Source organism: Prunus mume, linkage group LG4, assembly GCF_029339155.1.
Source record: "Prunus mume cultivar Tortuosa linkage group LG4, ASM2933915v1, whole genome shotgun sequence".
Lineage (NCBI taxonomy): Eukaryota > Viridiplantae > Streptophyta > Magnoliopsida > Rosales > Rosaceae > Prunus > Prunus mume.
This window is the reverse complement of record NC_142701.1, coordinates 14,085,022-14,105,143: the sequence shown is the minus strand read 5'-3', so window position 1 is coordinate 14,105,143 and position 20,122 is coordinate 14,085,022. Positions and strand designations below refer to the sequence as shown.

Below are 20,122 nucleotides of genomic sequence, written 5' to 3'. Positions count from 1 at the left end.
TTTGTTTTGGGGTTTGAAAGATTTTTTTTTTTTTTTTTTTTAAGTTTCGAGTTTATTAGAGGAAATTTTTGTGTCAAGCGATCACACCGAGAAATTCTTGACAACAAAGATCGGAACAATGAGTAAATGATTCGATTAAATATAGGGAACTTCCACTTGGATATTTCACATCACTTTGTGACATGCACGAGTGCAAGATTAATTGACTTATGTGTTGTTATAAACAAAGCACATAAATATATATATATATATATATATATATGAGAGACCTGAAATCATATATTAAGCCACAGCCTGGAAAGCTAAACTGCATCCTGCAAATTGACTTGAAAACAATGTGTGAGTTGCTCTCTTGCCACTAGTACATTTCTGAAAAATGAAAGCCCACCTAGGACGAAAAGATTGAGGATCTTTTTGAAGAGAAAATACAGGAAGAAAGTCAAAAATAAAAATAAAATTTGACTCTAAGATCAAAAGCAGTTGATAATCAGCTAGCTTTTCGGGTTAGGGTTTAGGCTGTGTAAGTTGCTTTGAGATTTGCGTTAAAACAGTGTTTGAACATAATATATTAACATAATCCTGTGGACTGTGGTTTTCCCAATAATCTAATCATATGAAAAATATTTACCTCCCCCTGTTTTAGTTTTGAATCAAATAACTTTCTCTGTGAGCTGAAACAATAAAAAAAGTCACTTTCTCTGTATGCCCCCACCAAGCTGTATGGTCTTATCTTCATCCAATTAGAAAGGGTTGAACAAAGAAATGAACATCGTCCACCAAAGTTGGACATTTTGGTTGAAAAATGCAGGGTTTGGTCGTTAAATTACACCCCACAACACCAACTTACTTAACCACTATTGTAGCATTGACCAATCTTACCCCCAAAATCTGCTTCATCGGATTCAAATCTATATTAAGCCTATAAGCAAGGGGTCATATGAGTTATTAATGCTAGTTTGACGTAGTGTTAATTATGTAAATTTTGATTTGAATGAGGTTTAAGTTACCGAAAGTTGAATACTTGTGATGGTGGTCGAGTTGAGTACTATATCGCTAGAGCTATGAGATTATAGTAACATTAATTATCACTGAAACACAAGTATAAACTATGACATCACTCATATAACATTAATTTGTGATGGTTGTCGAGATAAGTACACTACGGCTGGAGCTACGAGACTATAGCAACATTAACTATTGCTGAAAAACAAGCATGAATTGTGTCATCAATCACTCATATATGTCCTAATAGAGGTGAACATTTTTTATGGAAGTAAAAATTACTTTGAAAATGGGTAGCAGGAATGGTATTTTTAACTAAATTACAATAGAGAAACTCAAGTCAAGTGTCAAAGTGACAAAAAAGCCAGCAATGGTGTCTGTGAGGAAAGCACTGAGAAATGGACATGAGGTGGGGTTTGAAGTCTTTTCCTTCTACCCTCTGCCCTCATATTTGGACCCAAATATGGGTTGTCGTCTTCTTTTTAATTTTTACTTCCTCCACCGAAACAAAAGTCCAAGTCTTCGAGTCCTGAAAGTGGAGGTTCAAGATACAAGTTACAACTCTCTCTCTCTCTCTCTCTCTCTCTCTCTCTCTCTTTTTAGTCTTTACCTTCTTCCGTCCATTGAACCAACACCAACACTCTCCACCGTCTCTTTCTCAAGTTTTGAGTTCAAAGATTTTTCCTTTAGTCTTCTCAAAGAACGAGTCCAACTTTCTTTACCACTTGGCCTCTTCAACTCTCTCTCTCTCTCTCTCTCTCTCCTTACCCATATTTAAGCCTCATTTCCCTTAGCTTCATCTAGAGAATTAATTTTCAAAGCAAAACGCATTTCCCATCTGGGTTCTGCTCATTTCCTCAAAAACCCAAATTCCATTGTTGGAATTTTTTAGGTAAAGCTCCAAGCTTTAGCTGTGAACAACAACGAATATCAATGGGAGAATTATCCCCTTTCGGTCGAACACTAGACGACTCAAACGCCGTACAGCTCACAGGAAAGATCATGATGATCGCCGTTCTGGTTCTCTTCTTAGTAGTTGTCTTCGTACTCTGCCTTCATCTCTACGCCAAATGGTACTGGTGGCGCGAAGATGACGACACCTCCGCTAACCGCCAATCTCGCCGCCGCCGCCGCCGCTTTGTTTTCGCCCCCGGCCAGGACACAGTTGCCACCGTGAGAAAAGGGCTCGACCCTCAGGTCCTCAAGTCCCTGCCAGTGCTGGTGTTTCCTTCAGAGGACTTCAAAGATGGCCTTGAATGTGCAGTTTGTCTCTCTGAGCTTGTTCAGGGCGAGAAGGCCAGGCTGCTTCCGAAATGCAGCCATGGCTTCCATGTTGACTGCATTGACATGTGGTTTCAGTCTCACTCCACGTGTCCGATCTGTCGTAACCCTGTTGCTCCTGAGAGCTCTGCTGATTCTGGTGCTGCTGGTTCTTCATCTGCATTGGCAGAGAGTGATAGTGTTCAAATTCTATCACCAGCTGAGAGTTTGGCATCTGGGTTTTCAATAGAGGCTCCAAATTTCCCAACAAATGTGTTGTTTTGGGGGAACCAGACCCAGGTGAGCTCTGGACCTGGTTCTGGTTTAGAAGAAGGCCCTTCATCACCACCCATGTGCCCATCTTCTTCATCTTCACCTTCATCTTCACCTTCATCTTCATCTGCTATTAGTAGGCCCGACGGGATGTTGGTGATTGATATACCAAGTCAAACCTCATTGCCATCACCTTCGCCTTCCCCTTCGCCTTCCGGCAATAGGTTCGCCGCCGATGAGGACTTGAAGTCTCCGGCTACGACGAGGTTGAGGTCACTCAAGAGGCTCTTGAGCAGAGATAGGAGGATAAGTCCCTGCAGTCCTAGTTCTGTTGATGTTGAACAAGGAGGAGGGAGAGGACAGAGTTAGAAAGCAGAAATGCTCTAGATGCTTGCACATATTTGATAATTATTGATTTGAGATAACTATTTGGGACCAGGGAGATTTGGGAAGGAAATATTTTGGCGATGGGAATTTGCTGTTTGAGAGGGTCTGATAGATGTGCAATCTTGCATCCCTCAGAATTGATTTAGGTTCTTTTGGAGATGAACATCAAGCATGTCTTATGTCAATTTTTTAATTTGCTCATTGTTCCTTTATTCTTGGAGAGAGAATCAAAAAGTGTAGCTTGAGATCTCTAAGCAGTCCTTCTGACCGCCTCTTATGCAACAAAGTTGTAATGTATATCTCTTACTTCAAACCAGAATTCGAACAATTTGTTTGAATTGAATGTATATTGTGTAAGCAAAATGCAGGCGCAGTATGCCTCATTATGAATTTGATACCCTAAACCCTTTGTTTGGTAATGAAAAAGAAAAGTGGAGTTAAATTTCTTAACTTTTGTATTGTTTGGTTGGTAAAAAGTGGAAATTTTCTCTTAATTCAATTGATTTTGTAAATTAAATTAGCAACCAAAATGCAGTACTTGGTAATTCTGATTTGATGTTGTGACATGGCTCAAAATTTTATCAATTTCCTCTTTGGCAACGACCTCATAAAGAAATACAACCACCTGCCTCGTCTATGGTGGTGTTTCTACTGGCTTTCAAACTGATCATTATCTTTCTCAATTCTTTCCTGGTGTGAATTTTAAAAAGATGAATATAATTAAGAGCACCAACAACTGAGGCTTCATTTCTCTGTAAACAAATATCACATGTTTTGTTATTATCTATCAGTTTCTGTTCTGAATGGTAAAAAGGCTTGTGATCTACCATATAGCGAGTTTGTTGATACTAGTTGTATGGTACCTATAAGTCATCTTTAATGGTTTTTTGCATGTGATAAGGATGGGTTTTTGGATGCTGAGGCTCATTCCAGAAGCTTCTAACAAAATAACAGCAGTACATGTATAAAGTAAGCATTTTTTCTTGTCATAGTTAGGAAGGGGGAGGGGTATCCTCACACACACATGGTGCCATGGGCGATCGAACCGCAGACCACTAACCTGTGTGCTGACATCTCTACCATTGGGCTAAGACCCCATTGGCGGATGAAGCATTTGCAGAAATATTAAAAGCTAATTTCTTGGGCAAGTGTAGTTTATCTCTTTCAGCAGAAACATTGTATATGAGGCATTGTTGGGCAAGTATAGCTTCCCTCTTAAAAGCTAATTTATTTTTACTAAAAATAGGCTTCCTGCTGATTGGCGAAAAATTACTTCTTTTCAACTGCTCAACATGACACATGAATAGAGAAATTATGAAGATATAATTGAAGTTTGAATGAAAATAAAACATCAAAAACACTGTCCAGAACAATTTGAATATGCTCTAAGTTTGGTTTGATAGATAATCAAGGGCATATGTAATTTTTGCTACACAGATAACTGCTTCCCTTGATTACTGACAAACCACAAGAAAGGAAATCAATACAAGGCTAAATTGACTTGGCTGCCAAGGATTCGAACTTCTGTTTTAGATGAAACACAATAACATAACACCTAAAGGATCTGCAGCTTTTTCCATATGCTTGGATTATTCAAATTCAACCAAGATGTAGAAAATTCCCAAGTTTCTTCCATTTGATGATCCAACTACATTTCCATGACAACCCATTCATTGTAGAGTCCATAAATTCACTGCACTTCAGCAAAATTGTCATATTAGAGTTTCTTGTTCTTGCCACCAAACTTACCACCATATAGTTTCATGATTTAGTTGAACTTCTTCCATGATGCAGAAAGGTTAAGATTCAATTCTCTATAGCCAACTTCTTCATGACATTCTATGTCACCAGATAAACAGGCCCATAGGTTTTAACAACTTGAGGGCTGCCATTGTTGTCAAGACACACATAGGGTATTGCATTGTCTGATCTCTTTGTGGGGTTGAAAAGACTGGCGATAGGCCCAGATGTCGGACGCCGGAGCCTACCATCCGTAACCTTGCCGGTGCCATACACTGGACCAGAAACATTTGTCCGCCTTGTATTAGAAACATGAGATATGGTTTCTGGTTTTATGCTAGTTTTGTTCATTTTATCTCCTTTCAACCATGGAAATAGAAACTTTTTCCATGATTTCTTCTTCTTCTCTTGGCCCAATCTTCTTTCTCCACCTTCTTCTGGATAGCCTGATGATTTCTGGAAGTCTGCCTCTACTGCATAGTGTTTTGCTTCTTCCAGAAACTGACCATATTTAAAAAGTTCAAACCAGATAATTAGCAAAGAGAATGTGCAATGTGACATTGAATAACAAACTTTCCTTTTCAGGCCAAAAAATGACAAACTCAGATTTGATATCTAACCCTGTACAATACAATAGCTACAAAAATTAAAGTAGAGGCTGAGGAAGTTCTATAATGATGATCACGTCTTGGACATGTAGTTTTGACACGTATTCAATTTTATTTTAATAGTCTAGATTTTTAGTTAGTGGTTTTTTCTCGTTCAACAAAGTAGTTTTTTATTCGTAATGGGGCAGATTGGGGAGAGGCTGAAATGGGAAATCCCCAAATTGAATATTGCAGGTATGAAGGCGGGAATGAGAAAATGCTTAATGGGGATGGGGATGGGAATGGCATACCCACCCCTGATTTGGCCCACTGCCATCCCCATGAGGAACAATAGATATGAAGACAAGTTTACAAACATCAAATCATCTAACCTGATAAAAGTCAGCCTGAGGATCAAATCCATTGCCTTCATGTTCCATGTCATACTTTGGGTGCACAGGAGATTTCTTCATAGTTGCCTAAATAAAAAGAGGAACAAGGATAACAATCTAGGAAACTTTGCAATTGATGACTTATAATTTATAAAGACCATGAAATGAAATGAAATTCTCATTTGGCTCTACCTTCAGTTGAAGAAGACAAAAAAAACCAGAAAGCTCTGAAACTTAAAGTGGTCCATTGTTCTTGCAAGCATTTATCAGAAAGGCAGAGAGCCAACCACCCAAATGAAATTACTACTTAAAGACCATATTGGTGATGGGAAATCAAATCAGAAATGGTAGTTGAAATGGCAGTGTTAAGTTTCTCTCTCTTTCCATAATGCTTAAGAAAGCAGGACAAGATATATACAGCAAGCAAGCAAGCATCAATATGAACCAAAAGCGACACACAACATGAGCAACATACTTAAAGCAGCTCATTTGATACGGCAAACGTATCAGATTCTAATTAAGCACTTGAAAACCAAACGCATTATCACTTAAGGCAAACATTAATTAATATTATTAATTAATCACTGTTTTATGACTTTTACAGTGGATTAAACAACCCCACACGAAAAGAAGAAAGATACCTTTTGTCATGGGGACTGGGTCCTGTTGGATTGCGACAAATGCGGAGCATGTTTCGGGGGCTTTGAGGATTTCTCTGGGAAAAGTTTTTGGAGGGAAAAGCTAAGTAAATCTCCCTCCTCCATTTATGGCGTGCAGCAAGGAGCTGCCTGCTTCAGTGCTATTTGTCCACAAAACAAAACCAAGTATTAAAAAATAGTAAGAAAGAAAGAAAAAGTAAATTGCTTCAGTACACTGCTCCTATGAAACAGACCAGAGGCAAGCAACCTTAGCTTATTTGGATCAAGCCATTTAATTATATTATAAACTAAAAAGGCATTGACAGTCTGCAGCAAATTACAATCAAATGTGACTGTCACTGTTGAATGTGGCTTTGAATGTAGTGTCCTACAATATTTTTCTTCTTTCCTTCTTTCCTCTATTTTATGGTATGTTTACTAATCCATAATCAGGGGAGGAGGGATTGAATTGAGAAGAGTCAAAATCCAACTCCTTATTTTGATTCTGATTATGGATCAGTGAACATGCCATTAATGCAATGATTTTGAAGCCTACCTCAAAGTTTAGGTGTAAAATTGTACTTTTGAATTGATAAATGGTAACATCTTTCATGAAACATGGGAATCAAAGTTAAGGATTTTGTGGGGTTTAGCTTTTTATACAATCAAAGTTACAAACTTTTAACCAAAGTCATCACCTTTGCTCTACGTCATCTCATACATGTTGCAATCATGGAATGGATTGTTCTAATTCCCTTTGTATTACACTTCTCAACCTTATTAGTGAAGAATAGTTTAGTAGCTGAAACAAGGAAAAGATAATCTAGAAAATGAAGGGACAAAAACGAGTTTTCGGTTTACTCTAAACCCTGAAATGAGTTTTCAGATCATTACTTTATATTCATATATGAGAGAGAGAGAGAGAGAGAGAGAGAGAGAGAGAGAACCAACCCAAAGTAGAAACAGAAACTCCACTAAAGTTGAAATAACATCACAAGCATGTCATGTTTGAACATTGACAAACAACGACCAAACATTGACATAGAAGGAAAAACATCAGCCAAGCGATTCAACTGACCTTAGTATCAACCTCCTATACAAAATTATATTAGATACAAGATAAACCTAAAGGAGTATTTGGAACAAGTCCACTCGACTTGCAAAACGTTTTATGTCCCCGGGACCCCAATAAATTTTCTACTAGGGCTGTACGATACTAAAGTTGAAGTAGAGGCAGCGCCATTACAACACCAAAGACGGAAATTAGCAACAACATCATCCAGGTTGGGAATGACTGCTTTTTGTTTTTCCTCGCCTCCTTTAAGGCATCTAGTCTTTTCATACCTCCTGTTGAGTCGTCAACCTTTTCCAACAAGGGCCTGGAATTTTCTTGAGATAGCTCAGATGACACCCGCTCTGTAATAAGCTGCTCAGAAAGCTGCTGCTGGTTATACTTCTCCACATACTCGGGAAAGATTTTCCGGAATGTTGGACTGTTTCCATAGAAAATTGTTAGACAGTACAATACAGATTCAAACTTGTCACATAGAACACCAGAAACAAGCTCAAAAGTGGAGAACCCACACTAGGGTCGGAACAAGAAGCATGGGACGCTCGACCACAACAATGTATGAACATATTTTACTTTTGGCCTTGTGTGGCTTATATCATCAAAAGATAGGGACTATGAAACAAATTGTAGGAGGTCCAACAGACTTACTTTTTAGAGTTAAATGCAAGAGAAGCCTTTGCCAAACGTTGCTTCTCAGCAGTAGTAGTGTTCACACTGCCGGTAGTGGGACTGTTGTCCATCTGCATTAGAAAAGAGAAATTGAAACATTATAGATGCTTCAAAGATAAGCCAACAAAAGGATGTGAAATTCCCAACCAAAGATAACTATTAAATCTAAATAAGAAAGTATCATCTGTTAAAAAATAAGAACAAGTTACAACAGAAAAAGATTGGCTGAACTACTGAAATATGCAGGAGAAGGGACATTAATCATCAAAGTTTGTTTATATTTAAAAATACAGCTACCTATACTTTGAGTACCATCCAAACAGATTAAACTCTACTAGGATCGCATCAGGAAGTTATCACAATTTTTGCTAAGCAAATGGAACTAAGGCAAAATAAAATTAGCATGCGAAAGAGGCACAATCAACTCACCATAAATGAAAGAAGCCCCGTAAGTATGCTGCATTTGTGAAGAACAGATGTTAGTGGAATTACAACTTACCACAACTATAATATAAACAATAGCAACTCGCTAACAAGAGAAAGCACACAAATATAATTAACATAAAAAATAAATAAAAAGCTCCTTCTAAAACCCAGATGTGTCTCTAACCTTGACACAGACCACATTGGATTCCAACTTTCAGGATGGACTGCAAAGAAGCATAGTTAGACATGAAGTTAGTTATTTAAAAACAAAAAAGCACACTCGCACACAAAAAGAAACATTCTATTTCAAAAAGAACTCCATAAAACTTACAATCACTCATAGACAAACAAATTTTCTTCTGAGTCATGAATCTTCCATTGGGAGTAGTCATACTACAGACAGGAAGTAAAGTGTAATTTAGAATCAACAAAGTGAATGTACACATAAAACAATTGCATGCTCAGAAACACAATATTTCTCATAAACATTAAAAAATAAATTTTCTTCATAATTTTGGCATACAAAAAGTACATACCTGATTCCTGGTGGTTTATATGGATATTCTGGAGGAAACTTGATCTTTCCATAGTAAAATCCACCTATAAAGTACCAAAAACAAAAAAGCTAAGCTTTGATATCAAACCAAATGACTAATTTATGTAAAGTACCCAAAATCACACACCAAATACAGAAAAAGGTGGGGTGTAACGTAAGACAAACCTGCAAAAGGTGTTCCTTCACTACCCTCCAACACGTAGTCTGAAGCATGAAATATAAAGAGTAAAGATTAAAATCCCCAAACAAAATGAAATAAATTACAATATGACGTAGATAACTGTACCTACACACTTAGAAATACTATAGAAGAAGGAGTATGAGAAGGATGAATTACACAAAAAACAGATTTATCGTGTATTTGCTTTAGATTCTGCACTTCCAATGTGACTAGAAGTATGGTGGCACATCACTAAAATCCTTAAATTAACATAAACAAACTCTAGAACTGGCATTTAATATTAGTTAATAGGGAAAATACCAAAAATGCTCAAACCCAGCATAAATTATAAGGAAGTTTGACAAATCCTATTTCCACTGTACTGGACTGAAATTTCAAGAAAGCAGGAGATTGAGGAAATTTCAGTTGCACTTCAAGCGTCATAATATTTAACAAAGCTGGTCAATGCTGTAACAATGCCTTAACTGATTTCGCAAACTGTGATTCTTATGCCACATCTTGCTCAAAGTTTTAGGCACATATGAGCAAATGAAATTCACCTTATTTACTCACTAAATATTGGAACCACAACTCTTCGTCTTGCTGATATAAAGAGAGCCAAAATGTCACTCGAAACTCAAATTTTCATATAGCATTTTTTAATTGATACAAATTACAAATACACCAAGAAAAATCCTATTTGAATTTAAAGGAAGTCAGTTGCGAATAAACTTACGCCATTCGAGAATATCATTTGGCGAAGGACGGGCCACAATATGAGAAACTGGTTCCTGTACATCGGCATATAGCACTGTTAGCAACATCCAGAAGGATAAAACGTAATAAAGTTACAGGGTAGTCAAAAGGAGACATCAATTCTTAAACTAATGTACATATATCGGCTATAGTTCCAAACCTATGAGAAAAACAATAGCACCCGCACATATATCAGCTATAGTTCCAGACCAATGAGAAAAATAATAGCAATCAACCTGTTCAACAATACAAAAATTACAAAAAACATGGAGAGGAGCCAAACTCCATAACATGATGCGATCAAGAAACTAACCGAAAGAAAACAAAAGGAGAGATTTAACCATCCAATTTATGAATGTAACAAGACCAAAAGATAACACTAAAAGTATATAACAGAACCATATACTGATATCGCAGTAAAACATCAGAATATATACACTGGTCAAGCAAGCAAATTTAATCACAAAGAACATAATTAGGATCTAAATGATATGAACTGATTATAACAGAGATTTGAAAACAAGTTGAGATGAACAAAAGAAGTCATACTTTGCAGAGGGCTCTATATTCCTTCTGGAGGCGCTTGACACATGCTTTCTCCGCCATTTCACAAAAATTGTAGAGAATAATATAATACTGAACTTCTTTGGTTTCAAATGTTATTCCCAGTTCTCTGATAAACATAGAAGACAATAACACACAAAGTTAGATTCTTATGAAGCAATCAACTTTACAGATCAAAGTGAGAATGTATTAAATTAAACCATTTACTGGACAAAAATACATGTAAATTTAGTATAATCAAGCGTTCAATTAGAATTTAGGGTTTTTGCATAGAAAATCCCAAAATAAAAAATTGCCAACTCCAATTGCAATCTCTACATTTCACCCTCTTCACTTATCTGCTTGATTAAACTATATTAACAACAAACCCAATCATAAATTCCTAATGTCAAGCACCAAACTTTAAGCCTTACGAATTCAACCAAGCAATAAAACTCAAGATTTAAAAACTAAAAATTCACAAAAAATACATATAGAACGGTTATGCAGGAACGTAGATCCGAAACGAGAAAAAATTGAATTTGGAGCAAAACCTGATGAGATCGGCGTTTGGGAGATAAGCAAGAGACCTCGATCGCACATGTATGCGTTTACGAAGACAAATGCAGCTAAAAGCAGAAGGACGACGTCGTATTCAGCGATTTCCAATTTAACAATGTTTTCAAAGGCGTTATTTGTGAAGTCAGTCCCCCTCGGCAGTCTCAGTCCTACCCATCTTTCGTAGGACCACAACTGGTCCGGTCAACTTTAAATGACCGTTATACCCCTGATTCTCCCCTCTGCGAATGAGGTCGGCGGCTTTTTAAGGGTAGTTTAGTCAACCTAGATGAGATGCGCTCCCCTTTTTTTTTTTTCTTTTTTTTTGGGGGCTCTTCTGAAAAAATAGAATTCCTATATATTCAGGAAATAAAATTCCAAGAGAAAAAAGGCAGTAATACATAAATGATAAATCAAGTACAATCATATAATGGGATTTACACATGTGTTCAATACACACACCACAAAAACATTATATCCAATTTTCACTCAATATATCTCAAATTTTCAAATTTATGTTTTATTGGAAAATCTTTCGCGCTACAATGACGGTTGCTAGTCATAATCTAACATGTCGGCAGATTTATATTTTTAATATGACCGGAAGAGATAAAGTAAGGTTGAGAATTAGCTTGAATGAAGTAAAACTTCCATGAAACATATTTTTCACTCATTTCTATCTCCCTCCCACATCAAATGATCATGTGGGCTAAAGTTTTATATAAAAAGTAAAAAGAATTAGGGTGAGATACAGCCCGCCCAATTCTCGATTTGCCATGACGTACATTATGACCACTTTGAGCTTTCTTTCCGGAAGTGGAAGACTTCCTTCTGTTCCTCTCCATCAGGAAATCTCTATCTTCAGTTCTTTTAATCATTGGTAAATGGAAACAATCTCTCTGTTGATCCTTATTATTACTTACTGATCAAGAAAATTATGGAGAAAAAGAAAAGGACAGCACAAACATAAAAATAAAAAGGCAATACCACAAGATCCAAGAGCTTCCTCAAAAGAGTACAAAAAAAGTGCCAAGCCAACTAGTTTCAGTCATCAGCAGCTGTTATCATATTTCTAGATCCAACACTGTCCCAGTAAACAAGTACCACTGCCTAATCACTAATAACATTATAATAAACAGCCTTTTAGCTTCCCAAAAACAACATTACTACTATTAATTTTAAAATCACGTGCCTCATCACATGACCCCAATTGCAGAAAATTGCAAATTAAAAAATAATAATATAAGGTGGATACATCATAAACCATCATTTTCTTCTCCAAAATCTGCAGGTCAGAGTTGCAGCATGTAACAGTCAAAGTTGAGCACATGATCCCACTGATATCAGATCCCAATTGGGATTTTTCCTTCTTCTTTTTTTTTTGGAACATAAATTTTGGTATATAAATCAGAGACTAGACCATCATTTCATTTCATATCTAATCATAGGCTTCAAGTTTATCTATCTTCTTCACACTCACTGAGCAGATGAATATGAAGACTTGGTCTAGAGTTCTAGCTGCTCTGGCTCTTGCTCTTTCCATGGTGCTCTCAACATGGCCTGATATTGCAACAGCACAAGCTCGTCCATTAACTTCTGCTTCTGCATCGAAAAAAGCAGCTTCTGCATCTTCATCACAAGGTCTTGAAGATTTGGAGGCAAAGAAGAAGAACCCGTATAAGCAAGTTGGCTCAAGCTTTAGAAGAATACCACCAAGCACTTCAAATCCCACACAGAACAAGTAAAGTATACTTGCAAGCTCTTTCATGCCTCTCCATCTCCACCACTTGAAGATTTCCCATAATTGACCTCAGTTGCCTTGCTATATTTTTCCAGGTCCAATCCTCCATAAGGTGGCTGAAAGTGGAAGTACAGAACAATAAGGGTATCTAGCTAGCTAGCTTTCTATCTCATTCATTTTTAGACCACTTGTAATGCAACTGCAGTTTTGCTACCTAGCTAAGGTTTTGTTAGCTCTGATTTTGAGTGTAAATTTGTAGTCTTTTTGTGATGTATATATAGAAGAATAACATGTTTCTGTTACAAATACAAAAGGATTGAGAAACAAGAACAAGATCAAATGTTTTCTCCTCGATTTTGGTTTGAAACCACTGCCTAGTCACTGATACGCAAGAATAATATCATACTATTAACATTGTTATCACGTGCCTGATCACGTGATCCTTTATTGAAATATATATCTCACCGTTTCGGCCAAAGCATACAGCTCAGAGTTGCATTATGTAACTGAGAGTTTAGCACATGATTCCGCTGATATCAGATCCAAATTTGGTTTATTTTTTCATCTATTTTCGCACCAGCAATTTAGGTAGAAATCAACAACTAACCCATCTATGATAATTACACAATGGTTTTTACATCATAAACACCTATTTTTTCACCTATTTTTGCACCATTTGTGTAATCACATCATAAACACCACGGCAAGGAAGAACCCTTATAAAAGCAGGTTGGCTCGTCCTTCTAAGGACGCCGCCAAATCCAATTCCTCCTTCATAGATGTCTGAAAGAAAGGAAGTACAAAACCAAACATGGAGAAACTAGACAGCGTTAGTTTTCATTCATTCAAGGCTTTTGAAGGTAAATTTATCTATAATTTTCTTGGTACATACAGAACAGTATCATTCCGTTACAGAAGGCTATACCTTAAAAACCTCAACTTGAAAGACAGGAACAAGAACAAAACAGAACTAAGAACTTGGCTCTCACACATGAAATTCTCCAATTCAGTTAGCCTATGCTACCAATTCAAACATCTCAAGACTAAGAGCAATTAAATAGTTATATCCAACCAGCATTTTTTTTCTTCTTTTTGGGAGCTTCATCCAGGCTGGTATTTCTCTCCCTCTCCAACTGGGTTTATATCCTCTGTGGCGCTGGAGAAGGTTACAAAACATGAGATTGAAGCAGATGATCCACATCCTCATGTATCAGTGACTATATTCTTCGACTTATTCTTCACTTTAGGAACATCATCATCGGCCGAATTTCTTGCAAACTTCTTGCTGCTGTTTTCTGGTTTATTTGGTTTGCGTTTGAAGCCTGTTGTACTCAAAAATGGTGCAGGAGATGTCTGGAGATGTGCGATTTCTTCCCTCATTTGTTTTATTTTATTCGGTTGTGAGGTCTTCTTAGAATCATCAGAAAGAAAGCTGCTGTTCTTTGACGGCTTGGTCTCACTAGAGCCAAATGTAGAATAGAATTCATTGAAAGTTGATTGTTTTGATTCTTGCCTGGACCTCCATTGATCAGGTCTAGCAGCAAACCTGTCATTTACCCAAGGTTAAGTACATAAACTGCAAAGATTCAACTCCTAACAAATAATGCTAGAACAATGTATCCAAAATGATAATTTTATGGTTTCTTCAAAGATGTTTGTGCACAAATGAGCGACAGAAGATAGCCAGCTATGTGCTAATTACTTCGGTGAATTATTTAAGATACAAGAGCAAGCTTTCCTCAACAAAGAAAAAGGATTGACACAGATCCTGACTAACAATGAAGCACATAAAAATCTTGATATTCTGAAATAGAACATGGCCAACAGCTTACCCATCAACATCTAATTTCCTCATGAGATGAGGACCTTGCTTCGTATTCCAAAGCTCACTTTGCACAGTTAACAACTCAGATACTATGGCCTCTCTCAGTGAGATGTTACCCACAGTAAAACACTTTTCAACAGTAAAGGAACCTGATGATTGCAATGAAAGCTCTCCAAAATGTCCACGAAGCCTTCAAAGTAAGCAACAGAAGATCCAATTAAAAAATGTTTTAATTGCCTAGAACCATAAGACAAATATATGGGCATCCTGATAGATACACAGGCTATGTAAGCATACAATCTACCAATTAAGTTACACAGCATACTTCATGATTATTCGGCGCTTCAGTTTTGCAGAAGCATCTGAACTTAGAAAAGCTTCAATAACACGAGCACCACCAGAATCTTTAGCAGCTTCGAGGATATTATCAGCATTGAGGGATGTAATACTTGTAATAAAAGGCTGTATAAATTCCTGTGAAGTGAAACAGTAAATCAGTATAAACAAATACAAGATTGCAATGCAAGAACCAATTAAGCGAACGAGCTTCAATCCTAATTGCATCATTTTATTTCCTGAATGTCCTAACAAGAATATATGAATTTATAATTGCAGCGACCAAAATCAATAGATTTTCTCTAGAAAGGCAAAACTGAAATTAGATATTCCATCAATGGAAATGGAATATTACATAGAGAGAAAAGATGGCATACAATGGGGGTGGGGGTGGGGGTGGGGGGTGATTTTCTTTTAAATGGAAATGGAGAGAGTGCAACAGTGGAAAAGCTACAAGTCTTTATATGAATATTTTAAGAGGCATCACAATATGATAAAACTATATAACTATATACAGAAACACCTAATATGATAGTTGGGGGCTCTGATTTGAGTACAACTACGAGAAAGGTTCCATACATTTTGAAATCGAAAAACTCCTTGCAGAATCAAAGAACCCATGACGTGCATTTTAGCACCACTTGGCCAATTCCAATTAGACTTATCTTCACAGTAGAAATAGCTGTCAAGAAACAGTATCCGAGGAACAATGCATGTCGAAGACTCATTGCTTGAATGTACAGCCATAGCAAGGGCCTCACAACACTGTCAAACAAGTAATGGAAACATAACTACGATCAGAATCAGTATCTGGACTCACAACCAGAACAAAGTCTTGTTAACAAGTAAATATCCATGATCCATCTAATTTATTCATCAGTAAAACTGTAAATCGAACTGATTTTTTTTTTGGGGGGGGCCACAATTTGGCAGAATATGTTAAATTTAAAATACACAAATACCGAGGTGAAATTAAAGAAATTATGAACAATGACACAAATTCATTTCTGACCTTATGTTCATAAATATGAAGCCTTTGACTTGCAGCAATCAGCGAAGCAATAACTCCTGATTTTCCCATTTTAAGCAGATCCTTAAATTTCGAACCAAGCTCCTCCCAGATCACCTCCATCTAATGGACAAATTGGCAGAAAGGTGTTATGACAGATTGAGGACCACCTTTTGCAAGGAGATATGCCAAAGTAGCTAAAATAGGAGAGCAGTACAGAAAAGTAAATGGAAGAAGCTAATTTGAAGTTAACACTTATATTAACTCTGAATAATGGAAATGCTAATCGAAAAGAATTACAGGGTGCGGTGGAGCATGATGAGGGGTATAAAGTGTCAAAAAGCAGCATTGTCACAAAACATACCTGATCTCGACTCCCTGCATGAGAAATTAGTGCTTGAATGACAAAGTTCCCACAATGATGAGATGAAAGCTCAAATAATGAGTTTCTAAAAACTTTTGTAAACATTTCATTGTACAAGACTTCAGGAGCCACTTCCAAAGCAACCTGCAATGTTCAGAACATATAATTAAAATGAAAATAAACCAAGCTACATTCAAGGAGAAAGGGATAGCAGAAGATAAATAGATGTCTTGTCATCAGTCCTTCACATTCTACACATTTGGCCAGCTATATCTTGTTTTTTGTTTTATTTTTAATTTTGGGGGAGGCAGAAGCTGTGTTACCCATTAGAACTGCATAGTTACAGCTGTAGGTACGAAAAGATTATTTTGATCCCACAATTGACTAAAGGAAGTTTAATTGTTAATGTACCATAACCATCTCACTAACATATAAGCTCAAACAAGTTATGATTGTAGCAAAGGCTATATAAAACTATACAAATTTCGTCATATCGGAATATTGGAATGAAATCAGTTAGTAGTTTTCAGAAAATGATTATTAAGATTGATTTCCGTCATGCCATTTATGACACCAATTTGATATCAAATTGACAATTTATAAAGGCATGCCTGGATTAAGTACACAATTAATAGAAGAACATGGCAACTCGTCCTCTTGTAAAATTTCATGCAGGAATAAGCATTGTTCATCCAAACCTTATGAAGAAAGTGTTTACCTCCATTAAATGGCTAAATGCTGTTTCTTTCATAAGATATAAAATATTTCTCGCTTTAGTCGTTTTAATGGAATCTCCTTCTAAAATTTCTTCCCTGGTACATCCAATAAGAATGGGAATTATTTGCAACAGCTTTTCATCATCTCCTGCTAACAATTTCAAAGCACTCTGCCAGGCAAAATAAAAATGTTATAACACAAATCAACATGGACCCAGACCATGCCCGTATACTGCAAATGAAAAAGAAACACAAAAAATAAGACTATGAAAAGAACTTGATTCTGTAGAAATCCTAGGCATCCAAAAGATCAAGTTTTGGATGATCAAATTATTATACATCACCAATTTCATCCACTAATGCTTAAATGAAAAGAAAATTTGCTCCCTCCCCTTTTCATAGATGAACAAAGGAAGGGTAAATAACCCACCGACCACAAAACAGACTTCCACACTTAGAATTGGGTATATTAAATTTGTCACAAATTTTGAGAAGTATACTCTGGTGGATTGTCTTAAGACTCATCAGATGCTATCACCAATGGAGATCTGGACCATATATGAAAACTGAATTATGGAGTTGTTAACACTATATTACGAATTAAGATGCTATTAATACCATGTTGTCAACACTATATTAACTTTATTTTTATATATTTGGTAATGAATAACTTCTCAGTTCTCAATTGACATTCAAAAAGAAAAGCAACTCCTAGGAGTAGGAAAAAATAGTATGATAGTATATTAGAACTTGCCTGCAGAACCAAACTGCTGTACTGATCAACTTGCATGGTCTTAATGTTGTTCTGGATACACTTTGACATCCCTGAAACAAGAAAGTCAAGTAAACCTGGGAATCCCTGTACGGCCTGTGGTGAAATATCTGTGTCTGCTCGAAATGCCTTGAAATTCAACCGCTCTGCAAGGACTGAAGAAGACTTTCTCCGGTTAAACTCAGAAGAATCCAATGGTACTCCTTTAAAAAGAGAAAGAAGACTTCGTAGAACATGAGATCCATAGCAATCGCACATCAGATCACCAGGATTCTTTACAATCACCTGACAAGAAACAAAATATATTATATTATGAATTGAAGGGAAAAAAATAGATCACAGTTTACATACGCCTACTACCTTTCTGTTTCAACTGTTTTAAATTTTTTTAAATGAAAGAAAAAAAAACTGGAAGTTTTTACATCACTTAATTGAACATTTAACATTCATAACCGCTAGCTTATTATAATCAAATTATCTGGATATCTTCTGGTTTTAAAATTCCAGAGATAGAACAGGCAACAACTAACCAAATGCTGAAGATATTGACCCAAAATCACTTGTTGTGATTAAGAACATAAAACACTCAATACCTTGCATATTGCATTTAGAGTGTCCTCAATAACAGAATAGACATCATTGTCCTGAAGATGCTGAGATAAAGACTTGATTGCAGTCTCAGCTACATGAGAACCAGAACGGTCCATTGCAATAGAAGGGAAGTCCTTTGCGCAGCTTTGAAGGAAAGAACAAAGGGAGTTAACGTCACAGCCCTCAAGAAGAGTCTGCATAGTGTGGCTTAAGTAATAATCAGTAGCAAGTTCAAATTCTTTCCCCCTAGCTTCCTCCAGGGCATTACCACATACAACCGACCGCTCCTCCATATCAACCCCATTACTCTCAATAAGGTTGGCAATTTCCGAAAAGTATTTTGTGGTTTCGGGATCAACCTGTTTCCTACAACAAGTACTCAAAAACATTAAAATGCCAAACAATTCACAAAGTGACCATCTTTCTCAAAACCCGTAATTGAAAAAACTTATCATGTAATACCTAACCACTGATCTTCGTGTTTCCGAATCGCTTTGACGTTGTGAGCCCCGACCGGATCCATTTTTGTTGACATTGGCATCAAAGTAATTACTTTGTTTGTCAGGCTTTCGGCTCATACCCATTTTCTTTCTACTCCGTTTGTGTGAATTATCCTCATCACCCATTATGCCTCCAAGTCGTCTCAATGGCAATGCCTTGGACCCAAAAGAAACCATAAGCAACCCTCCCAGCACCACTCACACACAAATTTCAACAGCTTCCTAGTATAAAACAGTATAACTACCAATAACCCAAACAAACAACAAAGCAATTAAGTCAGAGAACGTAAACAGCCAGCACGCTGAAAATTTATATAAACAAATGAAATCAATAACAAAAGTAGCTAACTTTCTTTCTTCCAATAAACCTAGAAATTAGGAAAACAGAAAGTGCAACTCAAATCAGAAGAACAGAAATATTATCATTATGGAACCAGAAATTTATTTTTATCAATGAAAAATGGGAAAAGATGAAGCTTACTTTTGCTTCTGTGGAGTTGCCGCTACTTTGATAACTCTGTGTTCACAAACCTAACTAGAATTTGCACCAAAACGTTGTTTGCATTTGCCTTCGCTCTAAACGGCTGCGTTTCAATCGTTAAGGGTTTAAGGGTTTTAAACGAAATTTCTCAACCCGACCCGACAGTATTGAGACCACTTAGGTAAATAACCGAACTTCTTTTTTTAATCGGTTGAATTTTTTCACTGGGCCTAGTCTAAAGATCATGACACCACAAGATCGGACCAGACTCATGGATATTGGGCCTCTACAATAAAACTTACTAAAATTGTGGTGGTTTCTCCTTTTCGGTCAAGGGTTTAGGGTGCAACGAGGCGGACATTGGACCAGTCTCATGGATATTGGGCCTCTATGTAAATGAATAATACCGGAATTTATTTTAATCTATGAAGGAGATTTGAACTTGGATGAAAGAAGGCAAGTTCACTGACTTAACTCACGTATGCAATAAATGCCTCCTAAGCAAGGATCAAATACCTTTTAAAAATAATAATAATACATGGTCTAATACATGGAAAAAAAAAAAGTTAAGAGTATCATTAGCTGCCCAACAAAATAATATTATGTGTTCTTTATTGATCAAAAATATGTATTATCGAAATCATAAATGGTTAGCATGAAAGCAGAGAGAATAATAACATGTGTTGGTTTTTTTGTTTCTGTATTCAATAGCATCACATGCATGTGTTCTTTAAGATATAATTAAAAAATAATACTGTGTTGTTATGT

The 20,122-nt window shown here is 36.6% G+C and overlaps 4 protein-coding genes and 1 non-coding gene across 5 annotated transcripts; 2 read left to right on the top strand and 3 right to left on the bottom strand.

The window, feature by feature from the left end:
• Positions 1-1,544: 1,544 nt before the first annotated feature.
• LOC103327546 (RING-H2 finger protein ATL3) lies at positions 1,545-3,372 on the top strand. Its single transcript, XM_008229876.3, has one exon. The coding sequence runs from the start codon at positions 1,936-1,938 to the stop codon at positions 2,902-2,904; it is 969 nt and encodes a 322-aa protein (XP_008228098.2). The 5' UTR covers positions 1,545-1,935; the 3' UTR covers positions 2,905-3,372.
• An 854-nt stretch (positions 3,373-4,226) lies between these two features.
• On the bottom strand, positions 4,227-6,140 carry LOC103327547 (uncharacterized). The gene is made up of 3 exons (XM_008229877.2): positions 5,834-6,140; positions 5,642-5,728; positions 4,227-5,163 (listed from the first exon to the last, which is right to left on the bottom strand). The coding sequence occupies exons 2-3, from the start codon at positions 5,720-5,722 to the stop codon at positions 4,762-4,764; spliced, it is 483 nt and encodes a 160-aa protein (XP_008228099.1). The 5' UTR covers positions 5,723-5,728; positions 5,834-6,140; the 3' UTR covers positions 4,227-4,761.
• Positions 6,141-7,238: 1,098 nt separating this feature from the next.
• Positions 7,239-11,211, bottom strand: UBC34 (ubiquitin-conjugating enzyme 34). The gene is made up of 10 exons (XM_008229880.3): positions 11,016-11,211; positions 10,468-10,591; positions 9,899-9,953; positions 9,168-9,206; positions 8,983-9,046; positions 8,778-8,839; positions 8,631-8,670; positions 8,450-8,477; positions 8,000-8,091; positions 7,239-7,772 (listed from the first exon to the last, which is right to left on the bottom strand). The coding sequence occupies exons 2-10, from the start codon at positions 10,522-10,524 to the stop codon at positions 7,496-7,498; spliced, it is 714 nt and encodes a 237-aa protein (XP_008228102.1). The 5' UTR covers positions 10,525-10,591; positions 11,016-11,211; the 3' UTR covers positions 7,239-7,495.
• A 1,409-nt stretch (positions 11,212-12,620) lies between these two features.
• LOC103327549 (uncharacterized) lies at positions 12,621-13,073 on the top strand. The gene is made up of 2 exons (XR_016126041.1): positions 12,621-12,760; positions 12,856-13,073. It is a non-coding gene; the product is annotated as an uncharacterized LOC103327549 (transcript).
• Positions 13,074-13,572: 499 nt separating this feature from the next.
• On the bottom strand, positions 13,573-19,459 carry PUM23 (pumilio 23). The gene is made up of 11 exons (XM_008229882.3): positions 19,355-19,459; positions 18,836-19,114; positions 18,376-18,739; positions 17,765-18,067; positions 17,013-17,180; positions 16,295-16,438; positions 15,934-16,053; positions 15,501-15,686; positions 14,911-15,059; positions 14,593-14,775; positions 13,573-14,306 (listed from the first exon to the last, which is right to left on the bottom strand). Exons 2-11 carry the CDS (start codon positions 19,048-19,050, stop codon positions 13,964-13,966), a joined length of 2,175 nt encoding a protein of 724 aa, XP_008228104.2. The 5' UTR covers positions 19,051-19,114; positions 19,355-19,459; the 3' UTR covers positions 13,573-13,963.
• Positions 19,460-20,122: the final 663 nt, after the last annotated feature.